This window comes from Equus asinus, chromosome 28 (assembly GCF_041296235.1).
Source record: "Equus asinus isolate D_3611 breed Donkey chromosome 28, EquAss-T2T_v2, whole genome shotgun sequence".
NCBI classification, from domain to species: Eukaryota; Metazoa; Chordata; class Mammalia; order Perissodactyla; family Equidae; genus Equus; species Equus asinus.
In genome coordinates this window covers 15,578,627-15,600,652 of record NC_091817.1, presented here as the reverse complement: position 1 = coordinate 15,600,652, position 22,026 = coordinate 15,578,627, and the positions used below count along the sequence as shown (strand labels likewise).

At 36.4% G+C, this 22,026-nt stretch overlaps 1 protein-coding gene across 4 annotated transcripts in view; it reads left to right on the top strand.

Moving 5' to 3' along the window:
* Positions 1–22,026, top strand: part of ITFG1 (integrin alpha FG-GAP repeat containing 1) — a 284,107-nt gene that overhangs the window by 62,583 nt on the left and 199,498 nt on the right. For all 4 annotated transcript variants that reach the window (XR_011499061.1, XR_011499062.1, XM_014867980.3 and 1 more), the window contains exon 7: positions 20,665–20,726. Coding sequence is in view for 2 of the 4 variants with exons in the window: in XM_014867980.3 (XP_014723466.1) it covers positions 20,665–20,726 (62 nt within the window). In the remaining 2 variants the exon portion in view is untranslated. The remainder of the gene's footprint in view (positions 1–20,664; positions 20,727–22,026) is intronic.

Genomic DNA, 22,026 nt, shown 5'->3' with positions numbered 1-22,026 from the left:
CTGGCCTCATAGAATGAGTTAGGAAATTCTCTCTTCTCTTAAATTTTTTGAAAAGTTTGAGAAGGATTTGTATTAGTTCTTCTTTAAATGTTTAAGACAATTCACTGGTAAAGGCACCAAATCCAGGAATTTTCTTTGTTGGGAGATTTTTTATTACTGATTTTAATTCATTACTAGTTATAGGTCTACTCAGATTTTCTATTTCTTCATGATTTAGGTTCATAGTACTCTCTTACAATTTTTCTTTTGTTTCTGTAAGATCACTACTAATGTTCCCATGATCATTTCTGATTTTAGTTATTTGTGCCTTCTCTATTTTTCTTTTGGTCCATGTAATAAAGGTTTGTCAATTTTTGTCAATCTTTTCAAAGAACCAACTTTTGGTTTCGTTAATGTTCTCTATTATTTTTCTATTCCCTATTTTGTTTATCTCTACTCTGATCTTTATTATTTCCTTCTGCTAGCTTTGGATTTAGTTTGTTTTTCTTTTTCTAGTTCATTAAGTTGTAATATTTAGGTTGTTGTTTTGAGATCATTTTTGTCTTTTGATGTAAGCATTTACCAAAAGATTTCCCTTGTAACACTGCTTTTGCTGTGTCCCATAAGTTTTATAATATTGTATTTTTGTTTTCATTCGTTTCTCAGTATTTTCTAATTCCCTTTGTGATTTCTTTTTGATACATTGGTTTTTTAAAAAGTCTCTTGCTGGATTTCCACAAATTTGTGTATTTCCCAGTTTTAATTCTGTTGTTGATCTCTAACTTCATCCCATTGTGGTCAGAGAAGTTACTTTTTATGATTCTATCTTTTTAAATCTTAAAAAGGAGTTAATTTGTAGCATACCATATGGTCTGTCCTGGAAAATGTCCCATGTGCACACAAGAAGAATGTATATGCTGTTGTTGTTGGGTTAAGTGTTCTGTGTATGTCTGTTAGCTCTAGTTGGTTAATTTTCTTTTTTAAGTCCTCTCTTTCCTTACTTATCCTCTGTGTGTTTGTTCTATCTTATTAATAATGATAACAGGGAATTGAAGTCTCCAACTATTATTGTAGAACTGTCTATTTCTCCCTTCAATTCTGTCAGTTTTTACTTCATATCTTCAAATATGAAATATATTGTATCGTTCTTTACATTTTTTGCTCTGTTATTACGTATGTAAATGTTTATAATTGTTATATCTTCTTGCTGTATTAAATTCTTTATTAATAGATAATGTCTGTCTTTGTTACTTGTACCCTTTTTTGATATAAAGTCTATTTTGTCTTGTATTAGTATAACCACCCTGCTTAGTTTTGCTTACTATTTGCACAGAATATCTTTTTGCGTTTTTTTACTTTCAATCTATTTGTGACTTTGGATCTAAAGTAAATCTCTTATAGACAGCATGGAGTTGGGTCATATATTTTTATTCATTCTGCCAATCTCTGCCTTTTGATTGAGAGTCTAATCCATTTACATTTAAAGTAATTACTGATAAAGAGGGACTCTTGTCATTTTGCTATTTTTTTCTATATGAGTTATACCTTTTTTGTCCTTCATTTCCTAAATTACTGTCTTTAGTGTTTAGTTGATTTTTTGTAGTGAAATGTTTCAGTTCCTTTCTCATTTTCTTTTGTGTATATTCTTTATCTATTTTCTTTGTGGTTACCATGGGGATTACATTTAGCATCCTAAAGTCATACACTCTAATTTGAATTTATATCAGCTTAGCTTCAAAAACATACAAAAACTATGCTCCTTTACTGCTCTGTCCCCGCCCCTTTAGTTTTTTGGTATCACAAAATTACATCTTTTTTCATTTTGTGACCAAAAACATAATTCTTTTAAATGCATTAGTATCTTAAATTATGTAGAAAACAAAATATGTTATTACAAACCAAAGTTGTGATAATACTAGTTTTTAGAAAAATTAGTTTTTTAAATAATGTGTTCTTCTTTTACATCATGTAGAAAACAAAAAAGTAGAGTTACAAGCCACTGTTACAATAATATTAGTATTATAATTGCCCATGTATTTAGCTTTATCGATTTCTTTATTTCATGAGACAACTTCAAGTTACTGTCTAGTGTCCTTTCATTTCACCCTGCCAGACTCCTGTGAGCATTTCAGGGCAGGTCTAGTGGTCACAAACTCCCTTAGCTTTTCTTTACCTGCAAATGTCTTGATTCCTCTCTTACTGTTGAAGGACAGTTTTGCTGAATATAGGATTCTTGGCTGACAGGTTTTTTTCTTATAGCATATTGAATACATGGGTCCACTGCCTTTCGGCCTTCAGGATTTCTGATGAAAAATCTGTTTTGAATCTTATTGAGGATCCTTTGTATGTGATGAATTGGTTTCAAGATTCTCTCTTTGTCTTTCAAAAGTTTTCATTATATTGTCTTGGTTTGGGTCTCTTTGAATTTATCTTTTTTGGAGTTCACTGAACTTGGATGTTTAAATTCACGTCTTTCATCAAATTTGGGAAGTTGTCAGCCATTAGTTTCTCAAATATTCTCCCTGCCCCTTTCTCTCTTCTGCTTCTGAGACTCCCACAGTGTCCCACAGGTCAGCTAGACTCTGTTTACTTTTCTTCTTTTTTCTCTGAGTTCTTCAGACTCAATCATTTCCAGTGTCCTATCTTCAAGTTTGCTGGGCTTTTTCTTCTGTCTTCTGAAGTCTGCCTTTAAATTCCTCTAGTGAATTTTTCATTTCAGTGATTGTACTTTTTAGCTCCAAAATTTGTTCATGATTTCTTTTTAGATTTTCTTTTTCTTTGTCGATATTTCCATTTTGTTCGTGCATTGTTTTCTTGACCTTCTGCACATCTTCCTTTAGTTCTTTGAGCATCTTTAAGACGATTTGTTTTAAAGTCTTTCTCTAGTAGATCTGCCGTCAGGTCTTTGAGGGAGGGTTTCTGTTGATTTATTTTTTTCCTTTGGATAAGCTATACTTTCCTTTTTCTTTCTATACATTGTGATTTCTTATTGAACATTGAACATTTAAATCTAATAATTTGATAACACTTGAAATCAGATTCTCCCTCTTGCTCAGGGCTTTCTGTGTTTTGTTATTGTTTTTGTTTATTGTTTTTGATTGTTGTAGCCTCTCTTAATACTGAAGATCAATCTGAGGTGTAAATTTAAGGTCTTCTCAGGTCTTTTCTGGGCTGTGGCTTTCCCTGGGCATGTACAGTCACTTTTTAATTTTTCCATATATACAGTTGTTTTTTAAAGAACTAGTCTTTATGTCTTGCTCCTAAATGACGAAAAGGAGAAAAATGGTAGGGGTGAGGCAACTGGCCTTTTAAATCCTCCAGAAGTCACTTCAGCTGTAAGGGAGGGTTACATCAATGGGGGAGGTGCAACAACAATGGCTATCTTCCTCTTTGTCTTCTCTTCTCTCATCAGAAGAAGCAGTCAGTGATCAGAAAACAGATCCCCAATATTTGGAGGCCAAGGTCCTTTTTGCTTACCTTGACTCCTGCAAACTGTGTTGATGCTGTTCCAGGAACATGTGCATGGCTGCCTTCCACGGAGCTGGGGGTCAGGGCTGGGTAGCTGATACTGTGCTAAGAACTGAATTAGATCAAAACTAACTGCAGTTTATGATCCACACCTTCCCCTGGAAGTTGCAAGCCCTCAATAGGCTACAGAATTCCAAAATAATTGCATCAGACAGACTCTGCCAGTGCAGTGGTTGTCTTGGTAGAGAGACAGATTCTTGGTGCTTTCTACTCCACTATCTTCCCAGAATCCTCTCCCCTAAAGTCACTCTTGACTGTGAGAAACTCAAAAAGATCAATCCTGTAAGCACTGTAAAAAAAAAAAAAAGCCAAATTTGCCCATTATCTCTTTGGCACTCATTCTTGTAGGATCTCTCCGGTCTACCACAGACCCTTTCTTGAACTCCCAGAGCACTTCAGTACCAGTACAGCCCCTTGGATAATGTGTTATGCATGCTGCATACCATTACACTATTAGTTAGCTAATAACACCAGAGGAATAGAAGCTCAGGCACCCTCAAGTGTGATGTAGTCAGAAAAGGAGCAAATACGTTAGGTGGTGTCCTTGGCTATTATTAGATATCCAGGAAATTCTGGGGACCTGGTAACCTTCCTTATTTCTTCCTGAGCATCTAAGCTCCAGTTGTCCTAAAATGGCAGTACCAGTGCCACCACTGTTCTAGCTCTGCTTTTCTATATATATTGTTTTGTATTTCCCTCTCCTGGTTGGCTGATATTGCTCCTCAGAGGCTATAGCTTTACACATGTGCACAGTCACCCTGGGATGACCGTGGTTTTAGCAGGGTTCGCTTTGTCTCTTTCCCTGATCACACTCAGCTGTTAGGCTTCAGTAATTGCCAGCGGATTGCTCTATTATTAACAATACCTTGGGGCATAAATTTCTCCATACTCTGATATACTTAAGTTCAGACTCCTTTGCAGGTTAGTTTTTTAGTTCAGTGTTTTGGGTTGTTCAGACCCCAGAAAGGCTCATCTTATTTCTTCTTTCCCTGGTCCTCTCTGGTAAGCTATCCAGCCTGTGCTTTAGGTTGTTTCTTTCATGAAGCTGACATCGTCTGCTTAATTGCTTTCCCTCCAGTGGTTTGGAGTGTGCCCTTAGGCTTGACCTTCCTCCCTTTCTGTTTCAAGTGAAAATCAGTTTCTTGTACAAGAGCTTTGGAGCCATCTTTGTTACAGCCTGCCTCTCCTGTCCAAAATCTCTGAGCCATCACTCCAGAGCTGGAAGCCAGGATAATGATGTACTTCTTCTGAGTGACACACCTGCTTTAGGAGCAGAGTACAAGGTGAGGGTGGTAGCTTCTGATCCTTTTGGCTTGCCTCTCCAGTGTAGAACCAATAGCCTATAGATGACCTGGGGTGCAGGTATTTTCAGTGGGCCCCAGTATTTTCAGTGTGTCGTGCCTGAAGTTGATCTTCCACCCTATGAGTGGGGTCTGATTTAAAGAAGGGATTCCCTGACATCTCAGCTACACTTGCTTGGAATTTAGCCTCTGCAGCACGTTGCTGGGGGTGATGAGAAATGCTGGTGCCTACCACTCCCAGGAATATATTATAGCCCTTGATTGTACTAGAGGAAGATAATGGTCTAGAAAAATAGCTTGATTGGTAGCTAGGGAGAAAGGGAGCCCTGTATTTTTGGCTACACCTGTCTGCAGCAGAGTTTCCATTGCACTGAGCTTGGAAAGGAAGGAAGAGAGCTTGTTGTGGTTCAGATGCCACAGACTCTCACTATTCTTCCTCAGTTTTAGTATATTTTCTTGAATAAATAGTTCTTCATTTGCCATAGGCTCTTAGAACAATTTCCAGAGGCTTTAAATGGTGAGATTTTTTTTTAATTTTCCCCGTTTATGCTTGTTTTGCTGGGGAGCAGGTCTGCAGCACTAGCGTCTCACTGCCATTCCAGAGATGGAACGTTTGCATTTAGTAGGCGTCTGCTGACCTAAAAGTAGTCCTTCATAACGCCAACTGGTGGTTTTTGTTTAAGCCTACAGTCTTGAATTTTCTTGTTCACTCTTTTTAGTGGAGCTTTTTCAGGAGGAAGGTTTATAATGGATGCTACATGGGATTATTCTGCCATGTTAGAGATTATTCTATAAATTCAATATGATAACTTTACAAAACATCATTAGAACTTTCCTATCTGGCTGAACAAGCCATTCCTTTCTTATATTTGGTACAATATTTTAATTAGGTTTTCAGTTTTAAATGATGAAGTGTTGATTCTTGTGTAAGGCCCTTGGACATTAAAAAAAAAAAGGTTAAGGGCCAGACCCAGTGATGTAGTGGTTAGGTTCATGCGGTCCACTTCAGTGTCCCGGGTTTCACAGCTTGGGAACCCCGGCTGTGGACCTAGCACGACTTGTCAAGCCACGGTGTGGTGGCATCCTATGTAAAATGGAGGAAGATTGGCAAAAGATGTTAGCTCAAGGTGAATCTTCCTTGCAACAAAAAGAAAGGTCTCTTCTTCTTGAAGTGAACACTCTCCATTTTTTTATCAATTTCTGGATAGACTTCATCCTGCTTGCCACCAGTAGTCTAATTTTTGTCCCTCACCCATACATATGTCCCCCTTTATCCCTTTCACCCAACCCCCAATGCCCTTCCCCTCTGGTAAACACTAATGTATTCTCTTTATCCATATATTTATCATCTTCCACATATGAGTGAAATCATGCAGTATTTGTCTTTCTCTCTCTGACTTATTTTGATTGACATCATACCTTCAAGGTCCATCCATGTTGTTGTGAATGGGATGATTTTGTCTTTTTTTATGACTGAGTAGTAGTCCACATCTTCTTTATCCATTCATCCACAGAATGGCACTTGGGTTGCTGCCACATCTTGCCTATTGTGAATAGTGCTGCAGTGAACATAAGGGTGCATAAATCTCTTTGGATCAAGGATTTCAAGTTCTTTGGATAAATACCCAGTAGTGGGATAGCGCAATCATATGGTTTTTCTATTTTTAATTTTTTGAGAAATCTCCGTACTGTTTTCCATAGCAGCTGCACCAGTTTGCATTTGCACCAGCAGTGCATAAGGGTTCCCTTTTCTCCACATCCTCTCCAACATTTATGTATTTTGGAGATCAACCCCTTGATGGGCAAATGATTTGCCAAAATTTTTCCCAGTCGATGGGCTGTCTTTTCATGTTGTTCATGGTTTCTGTTGTTCTGCAGAAGATTTTTAGTCTGATATAATCCCATTTGTTAACTTTCTCTTTTGTTTCCCTAGCCTGGGTAAACGTGGTATTTAAAAAGATCCTTCTAAGACCAATGTCGAAGAGTGTACTGCCTATGTTTTCTTCTAGGAGTTTTATGGTTTCAGGTCTTACATTCAAGTCTTTAATCCATTTTGAGTTAATTTTTGTGTTTGGTGCAAGATAATGGTCTACTTTCATTCTTTTGCATGTGGCTGTCCAATTTTCCCAACACCATTTTTGAAGAGACTTTCCTTTCTCCATTATGGGTTCTTGGCTCCTTTGTCAAAGATTAACTGTCCATAGACGTGTGGTTTTATTTCTGGGCTCTCCATTCTTTTCCATTGATCTGTGTACCTGTTTTTGTACCAGTACTATGCGGATTTGGTTACTATGGCTTTGTAGTATATTTTGAAGTCAGGGATTGTGATGCCTCCAGCTTTATTCTTTGTTCTCAGGATTGCCTTAGGTAGTCGGGATATATTGTTGCCCCATATGAAGTTTAGGATTCTTTGTTCTATTTCTGTGAAGAATGTCATTGGGATTCTGATTGGGATTGCATTGAATGAATCTGTAGATTGCTTTAGGTAGTATGGACATTTGAACTATGTTTATTCTTCCAATCCATGTGCATGGAATCTCTTTCCGTTTCTTTATGTCTTCTTCAGTTTCTTTCAATAATGTCTTATGATTTTCAGTATATAGGTCTTTCACCTCTTTGGTTAGGTTTATTCCTGCATATTTTTTTCTTTTTGTTGTGATTGTAAATGGCATTCTATTCTTGATTTCTCTTTCTGCTAGTTTGTTCTTAGTGTATAGAAATGCAACTGATTTTTTAAAATTGATTTTGTGCCCTGCAACTTTGCTAAAGTTGTTGATTATTTCCAGTAGTTTTCTGTTGGATTCTTTAGGGTTTTCTATATATAGAATCATGTCATCTGTAAACAGCAAGAGTTTCACTTCCTTTCCAATTTGGATTCCTTTTATTTCTTTTTCTTGCCTAATTGCTCTGGTCAATACCTCCAGTACTATGTTGAATAAGAGTGGCAACAGTGGGTACCCTTGTCTTCTTCCTGTTCTCAGAGGGATGGCCTTCAGTTTTTCACCATTAAGTATGATATTGGCTGTGGGCTTGTCATATATGGCCTTTATTATGTTGAAGTACTTCCCTTCTATAGACATTTTATTGAAAGTTTTTGTCAGAAATGGATGTTGGACCTTGTCAGATGCTTTCTCTGCATCTTCTGAGATGATCATCTGGTTTTTATTCCTCATTTTGTTAATGTGATGTATCACATTGATTTGCGGATGTTGAACCAGCCTGCATCCCTGGTATAAATCCCGCTTGATCATGGTACGTGATCCTTTCAATGTATTGCTGTATTTGCTTTGTCAATATTTTGCTGAGGATTTTTGCATCTGTGTTCATCAGGGATATTGGCCTGTAATTTTCCTTCTTTGTGTATTGTCACTGTCTCGTTTTGGTATCAAGGTAATGTTGGCCTCATAGAATGAGTTAGGAAGGATTCCATCGTCTTCAATTTTTTTGAATGGTTTGAGAAGGATAGGTATTAAATCTTCTTTGAATGTTTGGTAGAATTCTCTGGAAAAGCCATCTGGTCCTGCACTTTTGTTTCTTGGGAGGTTTTTGATTACTGTTTGAATCTCTTTACTTGTTGTTGGTCTATTCAGATTCTCTATTTCTTCTTGATTCAGTTTTGGAAGGTTGTATGAGTCTACGAATTTACCCATTCTTCTAGGTTATACAATTTGTGGGCATATAGATTTTCATAGTATTCTCGTATAATCCTTTGTAGTTCTGCAGTATCTGTCGTAATTTCTTCTCTTTCATTTCAGATTTTATTTATTTGAGCCATCTCTCTTTTTTTCTTGGTGAGTCTGGCTAAGGGTTTGTCAATTTTGTTTATCATCTCAAAGAATCAGATCTTAGTTTTAGTAATCCCTTCTACTTGTTTTTTAGTCTCTATTTCATTTATTTCTGCTCTGATTTTTATTATTTCCCTCCTTCTGCTGACTTTGGACTTTGTCTGTTCTTCTTTTCTGGTTCTATTAGGTGCAGTTTAAGATTACCTATTAGAGGTTTTTCTTGTTCGTTGAGGTGGGCCTGTGTTGCTATGAATGTCCCTCTTAGGACCGCTTTTGCTACATCCCATAAGAGTTGGTATGTTGTATTTTCATTTTTCTTTGTCTCCAGGTATCTTTTAATTTCCCCTTTGATTTCTTCATTGATCTAATGGTTGTTCAGTAGCATGTTTAGTCTCCACACATTTCTGACTTTCTCAGTGTTTTTCTCATAGTTGGTTTCTAGTTTCATAGCATTGTGGTCTGAAAAGATGGTTGTGATGATTTGAATCTTCTTAAATTTATTGAGCTTGCCTTGTTTCCCAACATATGGTCTGTCTTTGAGAGTGATCCATGTGCACTTGAGAAGAATGTGTTTTCTGCTGTTTTTGGATGGAATACTCTATATATATCTATTAAGTCCATCTGATCAAGTTTTTTGTTTAAATTTACTATTTCCTTCTTGCCTTTTTGTCTGGATGATCTGTCCATTGATGTAAGTAGGATGTTGAGGTCCCCTACTGTTATTGTGTTGCTATTAATTTCTCCCTTTGGGTCTATTAATAATTGCTTTATGTACTTCAGTGCCCCTGTGTTAGGTGTTATATGTGTTAATAAGTGTTATGTCCTCTTGTTTGAATGTCCCTTTTATCATTATATATTGTCCCTCTTTGTCTCTCGTTATCTTTTTTAACTTGAAGTCTACTTTGTCTGATATAAGTATGGCAACACCTTCTTTCTTTTGTTTACTATTAGCTTGGAGTATTGTCTTCCATCCCTTCACTCTGAGCCTCTTTAGAGCTGAGATGTGTTTCCTGGAGGCAGCATATTGTTTGGTCTTGTTTTTCAATCTATCTAGCTACTTTGTGTCTTTTGATTGGGGAATTCAATCCATTTATATTTAGAGTGATTATTGATATATGAGAGCTTAATACTGCCATTTTGTCTCTTATTTTCTGGTTTTGTGTTTCCATTGTTTCTCTTCCTTTGTATTTCTGACTAAAATTTAATTTTGGTGGTTTTCTGAGGAGATTTTCTTACTTTTTGTGAATTGTGGCTCTGCTCTGATTTTTTGTTTAGTGGTTATGAAGTTTGTATATAAGATCTTGTAGGTGCAGTAGTCCATTTACTCATAGCCTCTTATCTCCATTAACTTAAGCATGTTCCATCCCTTCCCTCTTCCCCTTCTGAGTTATTGCTGTTACAAATTATTCTGTTTTTAATGTTGTGATTTTGTGACTAACCTGAAGTGTTATAGTTACTTTTGATTCTTTCTTTCCCTTTACCTTTTAATTTATAATTGAGTATTTGCCTCCCTGTTCTGATAGAGAGCTGTAGGTTTCTGATTATGTCTATCTATCTCCTTGCTCACAGCTTTGTAGACCTTTGCCTTTTTGTTTCCAGTGTGAGGGCATCTTTAATTATTTTTTGTAGGGGAGGTCTAGTGGCAATGAACTCCATCAGCTTTTGTTTATCTAGGAAAGCTTTTATTTCTCCATCATATCTTAAGGAAAGTTTTGCTGCACAGAGTATTCTTGACTGAAAGTTTTTGTCTTTCAGAATTTTGAATACATCATTCTGTTCTCTCCTAGCCTGTAGAGTTTCTTCCAAGAAATCCTCTGAAAGCCTGATAGGGTTTCCTTTATAGGTTATTTTCTTTTGCCTTGCTTCCCTTAATATTTTTTCTTTGTCATTGACTTTTGCCAGTCTTAGTATTAGATGCCTTGGAGAAGATCTTTTAGTATTGATGTAATTAGGCATTCTATTACTTCGTGTGTTTGTAAATCTGCTCTTCCCTAGGTTTCGGAAATTCTCATCTATTTCTATGAAGAAGCTCTCTGCTCCTTTTCCCTCTGGAATACCTATAATCCTTATGTTGCTTTTCCTAATTGAGTCAGAAATTTCTCAAAAAATTCCTTCGTTTTTTTAAAATCTTATTTCTGTCTCCTCCACCTGTAGAATTTCTATATTTTTATCCTCTAAATCACTAATTCTTCCTCCCGAACATCAGCTCTATTTCTTAAGGATTCTTGATTATTTTTTATTTCATTAATTGTGTTTTTCATATCCAGAATTTCTGCTTTTTTTTAATAGTTTCAGTCTCTTTGGTGAAGAGATTCATTTTATTCCTGAGCTCATTGAAATGTCTTTCTGTGTTTTCTTGTAAATGTCTCAGTTTCTTTATCACATCTATTTTGAATTCTCTGTCATTTAGGTTGTAAATTTCTGTGCCTAGGGTTGGTTTCTGGAGAATTGTCATTTTCTTTCTAGTCTGAATTGTTGCTGCAGTTTCATGAACTAATCTTTTGTCAGGGCATTTGTGGTAATATTACACCACAGATTCCACTGTTATCACTATGGGGAAGCAGGGACAGAGTTTCTGGTCCCACCCTGTCTTCTAGAAGCTGTGGGGTACTATGGGTGCTTGCACAAGTCTGGGGAGTGCTCAGGTGCTTGTGTGGACTGTATTTGATGGGCGTGGCTTCCTTGCTGGGACCAAGCCAGGGCCACTCCTTGGGGCTGCAGGGGCAGCATGGGTTCCCCTCTCACCCCTGCCAGGAAAGCCATCACAAGCAGGCTAAGGGCTGCTGCCACCTCTTCCTACTGTCGCTCCAGGGCACATTCCCACTTTTGTGGTTCAGCAGTAATATGGGCACTCATGCAAGCCTGGAGTGCACTTCCCCGGCCGTGTGGATCTGCTGCCATGAGTGCTGAAGTGAGCACTCTTAACATGACATATAAATAGCATTCTCCTATTATGACAGAGTTAAAAGATTTATTAGAGGTTCATTACTCACTATTAGGTTTACTGTTTGCATTACAACCATCTGCATACTTTCCACATCAGTAAAGATGTACTTTTGGAGTTAATGTTAAGTTTCTTAAATTATTTCATGTAGCTATTTGAAAGGAAGCTTTAGTGCATTTAATATACACTTAATTTTCATGCTTAATCACTATTGTACTTGTTTCTGCTTCAAGAGAAATATATTTTTAATTTTACATGTAAAGTTTAGGTACTACTTTAATCAAATCCCATAATCTTGAGGAAATTATTTACTTCTCAGAATTATCACTAATTTCAGATTTTGTACAGCTGGACTGGGCATTTGAGCAATTTTTGTTATTGTCAAGTGTACTCACTGTGTATATTACATTAATAAGATAAGCTTTACCTAATATTTGTTTTTGAATGAGTTAGAGGCCATGAGTATGTCTTATTATTTTAATAAGTTGCTTTAACTTGATGTTTATTAATGATCTGATTGTTTGGTTTTAACTTAGTTCATATATAAAGAGCTTTATACTATAAAATGTCATGTGTTGGTAGTGTTAGCATTTCACTAATGTGAGTATCATAACTTGTAAAACTAATCATCTGTTAAGTTTCTGACCAGCACAAATGTCACCTTCTCAGTGATGCCCTCCCCAAATTCACCCAAAACTTGAGTACCTCTGCCAACTCAGTTCCCACAATACATGTTCATAATTCTGGCTGAGCCATTGCCAGGTGGTATTTGTCTGTGTCCACATCCCTCTTCTCCAGAGACGCAAAGCTCCTCAAAGGCAAGGAGCACGCCTCACTTGTGTTCAGCTAATACCTAACTGAGTGCCAAGCACATAGCAGGTGCTTAAAAGATGTTGAATGAGTGGGTGACTATGACATTAAAGAAATCTTAAGGATCATTTCATCTAACCAGATCGTCTTATACACAAGGAAATGAAGCCCAGAGAGATTAATGCTTTGCTGTATTTTTTCTAAGTTATTTGAATTCATTACACTTCAAGGATTTTATCACTACAGTGCTTTAGATTCAGCAAAAATATTCCCTTCCAGTATGTACCGGAAATGGTGCATAGAAACCATGTAGATAAATTATTTCATTAAGGCCACTGTTAGTCTAGTCTGCAGAAAGTTCCTCTCTGGTGTTAGAAAGGGACCTGAGACCAGTTAAAAAGAGGAGGCAGTACACAAATCAAAAGTTCTTTGACTAGATGGGGTATAACTGCCTACTGTTAGAGATTTGTTTTTGAGTGACTGTGAGTTTAAATCATTCCAAATAACTCATTTTGTATATTTAACTGTCCTGCCCTTGGATTTAGAAGAGGAATAATCTGCTAAACTTTGCTGACCATATGTATTGTGTTTTGCATTTCAGTCTGACATAGCAATTATCAGAGAGACTGACATCTTCTACTCATAAATTTTATTTTATTATTTTTTTTTTGAGGAAGATTGGCTCTGAGCTAACATGTGCCACTAATTCTCTTTCTGCTGAGGAAGATTGGCCGTGAGCTAACGTCCGTGCCCATTGTCCTCTATTTTATATGTGGGACACCTGCCACAGCATGGCGTGCCACACAGGTCTGCGCCTGGGATCTGAACCAGTGAACCCCAGGCCGCCGAAGTGGAGCACATAAACCCAACCACTATCCCACAGGCCAGCCTCTACTCATAAATTTTAGAGCATTCATCACCTTAATTGAATCTTGCCACTTAAGAAATAAATTACTTTCAGGTTGAATTTGATTTTAAATGTCTAGCCATTATTTTTGTGAGCAAAATTGAGGTTTCTTCTCTAACTCAAACCCCTTGAGTAGGAGCCCATGATATAGTAAAAATTAAGAATTCTATTCAAAATGAAACAACTCAGGGGGCAGAAATGCATAAAAGATATATTTGGGGGGAAGTCCTTTAACATCTGTTTAGACTAACACACAACCTAGACTAACACACAATCTTTTTATTCAGAGAAAGTAAGCACTCAGAAGTCCAGCCTGCTGTGTTTCAGCTGCCAGAAGAACAGTGTTTGGATGGCAGTGCTTGTGTAGGCAGCTGTTGAACAGTTCGCAGGGATGACGTCTTTATATGTTTGTAAATGAACACATAAGTGGACATGATAAGAAAGGATCCGGATTTGGGCATGTAAGGGACTAATGAATACACTAATGGAAGCCTTATTATATAAACCAAATGGATGCAGACTGACTTCATTACCTAAGGAAAAAAATCAGGCCATATATGGTTCTAAAATTTGTATTATAAAACCTTCATTTAAATAAATTTACTATAATGAGAGTTGATGGAAAATCTGAAAATCTTAGTGATGATTAATGCCAAGTTCTTGTTCTCCACTTCTTTCTGTCATTAAGGCTTATCATCTCTAATGAATTCTTTACCTTCTGGAACATAGAGGACTCTTCTAGAAGATAGAAGTCCTCTTCTCATATTGGAATTTTGAATTATAAAGTCTGTTAACCCATAGAAACATTACAAGATTTAAAATATTAAAACTGCAAATTCCCTCAGATTCCTTAAGAACCTAATCTCATAGGAGTAGAGGAAATGTGTAACTTCAACTGAGATATACGTATAACACTAGAATTCAAAATATTGTTGTCTTTGAAGATCATTAACTTAAAATAATTACCTTGAATATATTTCTCTTAAAAGTTCAACATACAAGTTATGAAAAATAAATTCCCTATGATAAAAAGGTAGTATTTAAAATATAACCGTTCCTTACTTGTTAATAATCCTCCTCAAATGAAAATCATAACCCCTTCCACATTCAGTTTCAGGACAGTTAGGTTCCCATCATCATTTGCTGCCAGCAACCTGTGACTTGGATTTTATTGTTTTCACCTGAGATTTTCGTGTGCATACACTACCTGAAATAAATAAATCCAACCTTTTTTTTCTTACAACAAAAGTGCTTCTGATAATGATTTGCTTGCTGAAGGAAGGCAAGGCAGGAGTATGTTTGTTGTTTACCCAGCACTAACGGCTTTCAGTCTTGTGATAGTGTGTGCCTGTGTTATGGAATATGGTGTCTGAGTCTCTCTCTATCTTGTGTACACTCTCTGAAGTTAGAGGTGGTCAGAGCTCTCTGCTAAGCATAGTGAGTCTTCATTTGGGACCCAATGTTTCGGGATAAGAAAGAGAAAGAAAGGAAAGGGAAATTTAGATGGAAGGTTATGAACTTAAATAGTGAAATTTTGAAATGATTCCTAGAAATTTAGATTTCTTCCTAAGAATAGTATCTTGTGAATGGGGACCCATTCAAACAGCTTCCTCATGTCCTCTTACCAAATTAATATTATTTGGCAGTATTATTGGTTATTGGGAAATATAGGAAGTAGGGTTGGTTCTCTGCGAACAAATATGTAACCAAAGCAATAATCTATCAGATACCTGTGCCTCAAATTGAGTCTGCAGACATATATTTAATTTTTTTTGCCCATACTGCTTAAAATATTTTAATTAGATTTCAGTATTTTTTTAAAATGTGATTTTTCACATTTACAAAATCACGTTTCCATAATAACAACGATTGCCGGGAGCTAATTAGTTGCTGTCCTCTTTGGTCGGTGATGAGCTCTTTTTGGTTCATCTGAGTCCCTACTTCCTACTATCTCCTCTATCCTGAGACCCTTAGTCAGTTTGCGTGCCCTGCACCCTTTTGCTATCTGATCATCTTGGTTGTGCTAGGACCTCTTAACTTATTTAAGTTAGGGCCTCATGCCTGACAGCGTTTGAGTTGACCTCTGAGCTACAGAATGCAGTTAAACTGCTGCTGCGAAGGGCAAGAGTTGTTGGCATTAGCTGGTTCATCTTAATGATTTCAGCAGTCATATGGCCCTCAGTGTACTTTTTCTGAACAGATGGAAGCAGGTGAAAGATATTTTTATTCTGCACTCTTATGCTGCTCTTTCGCTAATGTAACTAGGCCTAAGCAAAACTGGGCTGTACTGTAGAACAGACGTAAACATGAGCTTGGTATCTCCTCCTGGCTCAAGCATAGAAACAGTACAGATTATGATACTGCTTTGAATCATTCTTTGTGGAAATGTCTAAAGCTTCCAGAAAACACTACAAAGGTTTTATTAACTGTATTTTCCAAAATGAACCATAGTACTCCTTTGGAAATACAGTGACTATCATCATTTAAGGAGAATTTCTTCGTGCAGGAACTCTAAATGACGTTATGAATGCTTTTTAAAAATTGTCATCAGAATATTTTTCTTAAAATGTCGGGACTTCACACTGAAATGATACAGTACCAAAAATCACAATGTTTAACATCTTTCTTCATACTATAGTATATCAAAAGGGTGTTAGGTGCCCATTATCATTAAACTTTAAACTTTGATCATAATCATAAGACTTTGTTTTGTTTTTCCTAATATGGTTTAGTTCACATAGTCCAACTTCCAATTTAAGTTTCTAAAACTCCTAAAGCTTCCTTTTGATTCCAACTTTAACCAAAGGGCTCTTCGCTTGAAGGGAAAGCTGTACTGCACTTGGCAACAATTAAAATGCCTTACCTTAATCCTCTCAAGCTATGAATGGAAATAATTGAAGTATAAAGTTATTTTTGTAAACATAAACATTTACTGTTTTTGTACACACTTGACTATGTGTCTGCATTTTCTGGGGAGGAAACTCCTTGCACATTGAATATTTTCACTGTTCTACTTGTTAGAAGATTCTAATGAAAAAGGATTTAACTGAGTTTGGGGTTTATATCCTGAATATTTTACTAACTCAGAATGTTATCTTTTGTTAAGGATTATTTCTTCAAAGAAATACCAGTGATCTCAGCTATCATCATAGTGTTTCTATTAGCATTTTTAAAATTAGTTTTCAAGACGGGAAAGGCAAACCCATGTACAGAATATGTGTCTACTCCTTAAGATGAATTGCTGCCACTTCTAGGGTGGAAGAGAACCAGTGTAATCACCTTGCCCCCAACTCTTTATTCTCCTCCACCCTGCACCCCATCCTTCCTACCCCACCCCTTACCCCCTGCCTTGATCAAGCACCCTCAGAATGTAGTCTCATGCAGACTTTCCTGGCTCCTGCCAGTCAGTGTTATCTAGAACCTGGACTTCCTTTACATGTCTGTCACAATCCTGGTCAGATTATTTTGTAATTTAACCCCACTTTTTGGCATGGTGGCCAAGAGAGAAGGTGAGGCAGACTCTAGGAAGTGGGAAGCATGTTGCCTAATGGGAGCAGAAATCTGTCATCGTCAAACGAGAGAGAACACTAGCCTTCAGAAGAAACTTCTCCATCATCTTCCAACAGGAGCAAACACCAGCCTTTAACAGTGAAGAGTGGGCCACTTCTGCAGGCTCTGAAGGTTCAAGTGAATCTGGGGATTCAAAATTTTCAGGTTCCTCGCCAGGTGTTCCTATCCCATGGGTCAAGTATCATTTTTTCCCAACTGGGGCCCTAACCTTAGCACAGCAGACCTGCTTAGGTTGAGAATTCAACCTTCTTGGGAGCTCTTCTACTCTTAACATTATTACATCCTGGTCTTGACCCTCAGCTTTCTTTGCCCTCCTGCTGCAGGAGATGAGAACTTCTTTATGTGATGCCCAAGAGGCCCTCTGGCTTTCACACTTAGCTTTTAATTTCTGATCAATCATGCTTAGCTTTTGTGACTTTTCTATATTTCCTCAATTGAGCTTAGCAATAGCCATCTAATTCCACTATCCTTATCGTTAGTGTTTACCTTTTACTTCTCAAAAATCTTAAAAGCACATCCACTACTACATTCCCTTCCACCAGAATAGCGCCAGTAAAAGGTTTTGCAACTCGCTCTGCACTGCTTACCCCCAAGGAACGAGTCCTTAACGCCAGCCCCATGTTAGGTGATACAACTCCAAAATCTTGGTGTCCACCTTCTCTGATCACTTTTGGTATCAACTGTTGTAGACTGGGTTCCCTGGCAAGCAGACTGAGGTGGAGATTAGTATGCAAAAGTTTACTTTTAGGGAGTGCTCTTATAGTCAATACCACTGAAAGGGAAGGGAAGGAAGGAGAGCTGGGCTATGATTCAGTGTCGGTAAAAGCCTCAGCTGACCCTAGGACCTCTGTATGCGGGATGGCCCTGCGGCGTTTTCCTGAGTTGTGGTGAGGGGGTCTAGTTTTTATTCCTCTGAACTGACCAGTTATTGAATACAGGTTAGTGCAGAAAGAAATGCAAGCTTTGGCAAGGTAGCTCTGTTCAGCCAAAGCTGTTCCGAAGAGGGTGACTACTTAGGGCTGTCTGCCAGCAGCATTTCCAGCAGCTGAGGGAATAAGTCCTTCATTCCGAAGAGGGGATCTGGGTGGCATGTCACAGCACCCATTACGGTTTCATTGAGTACATTTCCTTTAATTTTATTGTGCGAATTACTCTTTACCATGTGGGAGGGTGAGAACTTTATTGCTTTGTTGACTAAAATTTTTTTCTTGTTATTCTCCTTTCATTCAAAATCTGAGGCATGATTCATCGTATTGGATTGTTAATAATTGTCTCTTTTTATTTCTCTACATAATGAATCATTTATTTTCCTATAACCTCTTTACCTCTTTACATTACATACATTATATAGTTGAATTCAAACATTACATAATTGAATAGTGAAATGAAATTTTTTTAAATCTGTTTTACAAGGTACTTCCAATCCCTTATCTCACTTTACTATTTTTCAAAGTCTTAATAATAGTTAGTGAAACTATGAAAATAGAATTCAGCAAACATTGTGTGTTATAGTTCTTAAATTTTCTAAATATGAGTGAAACAATAGGAAGCTCATTATTTATCACCTTTTATGCAAATATATTGAGACTAATGCAACACCGATAGAAAAAAACATTTTGTGTTGTTTTTCCAGGAATGGTGATAGATGGCTGGTAGCCATCTACCTCTCCCATCTAACTATCCCTACTTGGTCATTTGTGATAACAGAAGAGCTCTTGCAAATCCATGAAGCTAACTGGCTTATCAAGGCAATGAGCCTTTGATCCCTTGTTGGAAAGATGCCTTCTCATTTATTCTCAAATGGGTTAAGAATTTCAACAGTGTAATGTTTTCAGTTTAAACAAATTCACCTGTTATATAATTGCATAATTGCCCCTTTTCTGGATTTTGCTTCTTTCGAATAGCTCAGAGCTTACATTGACGTGGCTCTCAGTGATTCTTAGAAATTTCTGAGGCTATTAATCTGTTATCACTTTCTTATGGTAATTATCCACATTTTCAGGTAGTATAAAAAGATAAGAGCATGTTTAATGCTTAATACAGTAGTCACTGTGATCAGTCATATTTATTTTGAATGAAATGCTTTAACATAAGACTTTTCTTTTCCCTAGACTCTGTTTAAAGATGCAATAGAGTATTTTTAGACAGTTCAAGCAAATTTGCAAAAACCACAGTATATATAACATGGTATCATTTAGTTATTCAACAGTCATTTAAACACATACTATTTTCAAGCACATAGGAACCACAAGGATATAAAAATATTAGGCATGACTCCTCCCCTCAGGAAGCTCAGGAAAGACAGATGTGAAATGAGAATATCATGGTGTATTGTAATAACTGTGACAATAGAGATATCATAGTGGAATAACAATGGAGGGAAAGATATTAGGCATAGGGAATGGAAGGGCCTCAGGAAAGGTGGGGACGCTTGAGCTCATTTTGAAGAATTAGTTCACCAGGTGACTGTGAGTTAAAAGGATATTACAGAGAGTAAGTTTCTTGTGAAGGAGTAGCAGGAAATGAGCCTGGAAACGCAAGTAGGTAGGCCTTCATATGAGGAAGAGAGATCCTAGGAGAGAAAAAATGAGGTCAGATTTGCACTTTTGTTTTTTAATCATGCTGATGGCAATGTGGAGAAGACACAAGAGAAGGAGAGGAGATTGGCTGAAGTTACACCATGACACAAATCTCAGATATTGTTTGGGAGTTTTCCTACATAAATGTGGAAGTAAACACTTCGTTGGTAATGTGTGTTTGACAGAGTAAGGACATTATCTTTGTCAAAGGCTACATTTCTATATCTATAGGCAAAGTATCCTTAGTGTGGGGGAAATAAATGTGGAGATATTTGTACATTGACATAAAGAGTGGTTCTACCAACTCGGAGTCAGGAGTTTTGAGTTCAACTAATTATAAAATTGAACAAATTACTTAGCGCTCTGGGGATTCTATGAAAATCTTTATTATTATAGTTATAAATTAGCTTCATTCAATTCATATGAAACCTTTACAGAAAACACATTAAAACGTGAATGAGAGTGTTCTAAACATATATAATGAGGGGAAAAAACCCTTTTCTTTAAAATAGACATGGCATTCACATCACTGAGAATAATTTCTATTTTTTTAAAGCATGAAAGACTAATATCATGACTCAACTCATCATTTTAAAACTTTATATATTCCCTAAGTAAAATTGCCATTATGCGAACATCATAAATGCCGCTACTAGAATAGATTTGCAGTTCACCTGGCCTTTGCATTAATAGGATGTTTGATTTGACTGTCAACCTATTGTTTTTCAAAAAATTCTATCAAAATTCTTGCACTTTCCAATAAAACAAACTTTCTTTATTTGGAATATCTAAAGACAGTTCTGCTACTCAAAATTTGAATATAATTTATTGTTCATTCAACATGAGTTCTAAAGATTCTAGATGCTGTAATACTGTGATTTAAAATTATGCTGAAACTTGACTATGATATGTAGGTTAAGTGTAGCTTTTAGGGTGAGAAATCAAAATGTGATTATAATCAGAATGTATTTTTTTAAAAAAATGTGTAAGATAAAAAAGTAGTGCACCTAATTGTTCTTAAAAATAAAAAATGCTTTTGAAGGACTAATACCAAATGCTCTCCTTAAATACATTTTCCTTCATTGCGCTAATACAGGATCATCGGCTGTTTTTTCTTTGATGGATCAAGCTTGTTAAAATATCATTTAAAATATGTTTAAGTGCAACTATATTAATAACTATTTTTATGTATTGCATTTCTTCCTCTTTTTACAAGTACACATCAGTAACAAAAATTTAAATTCTATTATTTTCCTTCTAGATTTATTCCTTACGACATCGCCTACCTCTGATACATTCCAGTTTGAGATATGGGAAAATTTGGTAAGAAATCTTACCTTTGAAGCATTTTTAACTGATGGCTTTCAGTAAAAGCACACAATTTTAGAAAATAAAATGAAAGTAGTCACTTGGTCGGCTGGTTTCAGCAATAAATAGAACAGCTTTAAGAATCTTTGGTTGCATTGCTGCATTCAAACTGCTGAATATTGCTGAAGAAAATGATTTATTCAGCATCAATTCCTCTGCAGATTTTTAGGCATGACTGCAAATTAAACCAATCAGTCTGCCCTAATGCGCATGTTAACAGGGCCCCCACCAGGCTGTCAGCTGTTGAGAGAGGTTACTGTCATTTAATTTGTCAGCATGATGGTTTATTGAAGAAAACCCTTTTAGAACAACTAATTTTTTTCCTTGACTTCAGGCTTATATAAAAAAATAAGAACAACATACACTAAGGTTCCTGCCAACTTGACCAAAATTAAGGAGTCTTTCCCAATATGTTTTTTTAATTGCAAGTAGAGGGTTCCCAAACTGATGTCACGATTTTCTTTTATTTTTAGCTTGATATAGATTATATGAAAGATTAATTAATGAAGAATAAACCACTTGAAATCTTAAAGTTGAATTTCAGGCTACTCAGTAAAGGACAGGATTTGAAGACAGGCCAAATTGGCCAACTGATTGACATTCGTCTAGTAACAGTCAAGTATTAAGCCTCACTAAGAGTGCCTGCCTCATAGAATGTTTCTGAAGCTTAAATGAAACAATGTGGGTAAAGCGCCTGGCACACAGTAGACACTTAACCAAATTTTAGTTTTAGATCTCTTGATTTCCCATCTGCTTATTCTTGATTGTCTTTTATTCAGTCCGCATTAAACTTATAACATAATAGGTTTTTATTAAAATATTGATGAAAATTAAGCAGATTTTTAAAAATGTAAAGCACAAGCTTATGTAAGGAGATTATTATCAGCTATCTCTTATAGCATAGTCAGTGATGTTGGTCATGACTCAAATTTCTTCGTGGAAGGAAACTAGGATGAGGGGAGGAGCTTTGTTTAGACAAGATCAGGGTTTCTAAATACTACTACTTCTAAACTAAGCAATTTGATCTTTTTTTTTTTCATTTAATGGGGCAAGGAAAAGGAAGAAAGACATCTAAACCAGAAAGATTTATCTTTCTTTAATGCTCTACTTTTTAAAAAAATATAATTACATTTGTTTTTCAGATGATGCAAATATGATTGTTATATTCTTAATGATTACATAAATTAAATCTCCTACTGCTGGAGATATTTGTTTTCAGGTGGACTTGAAAACAATACCTCAAGTAGATCTTGAC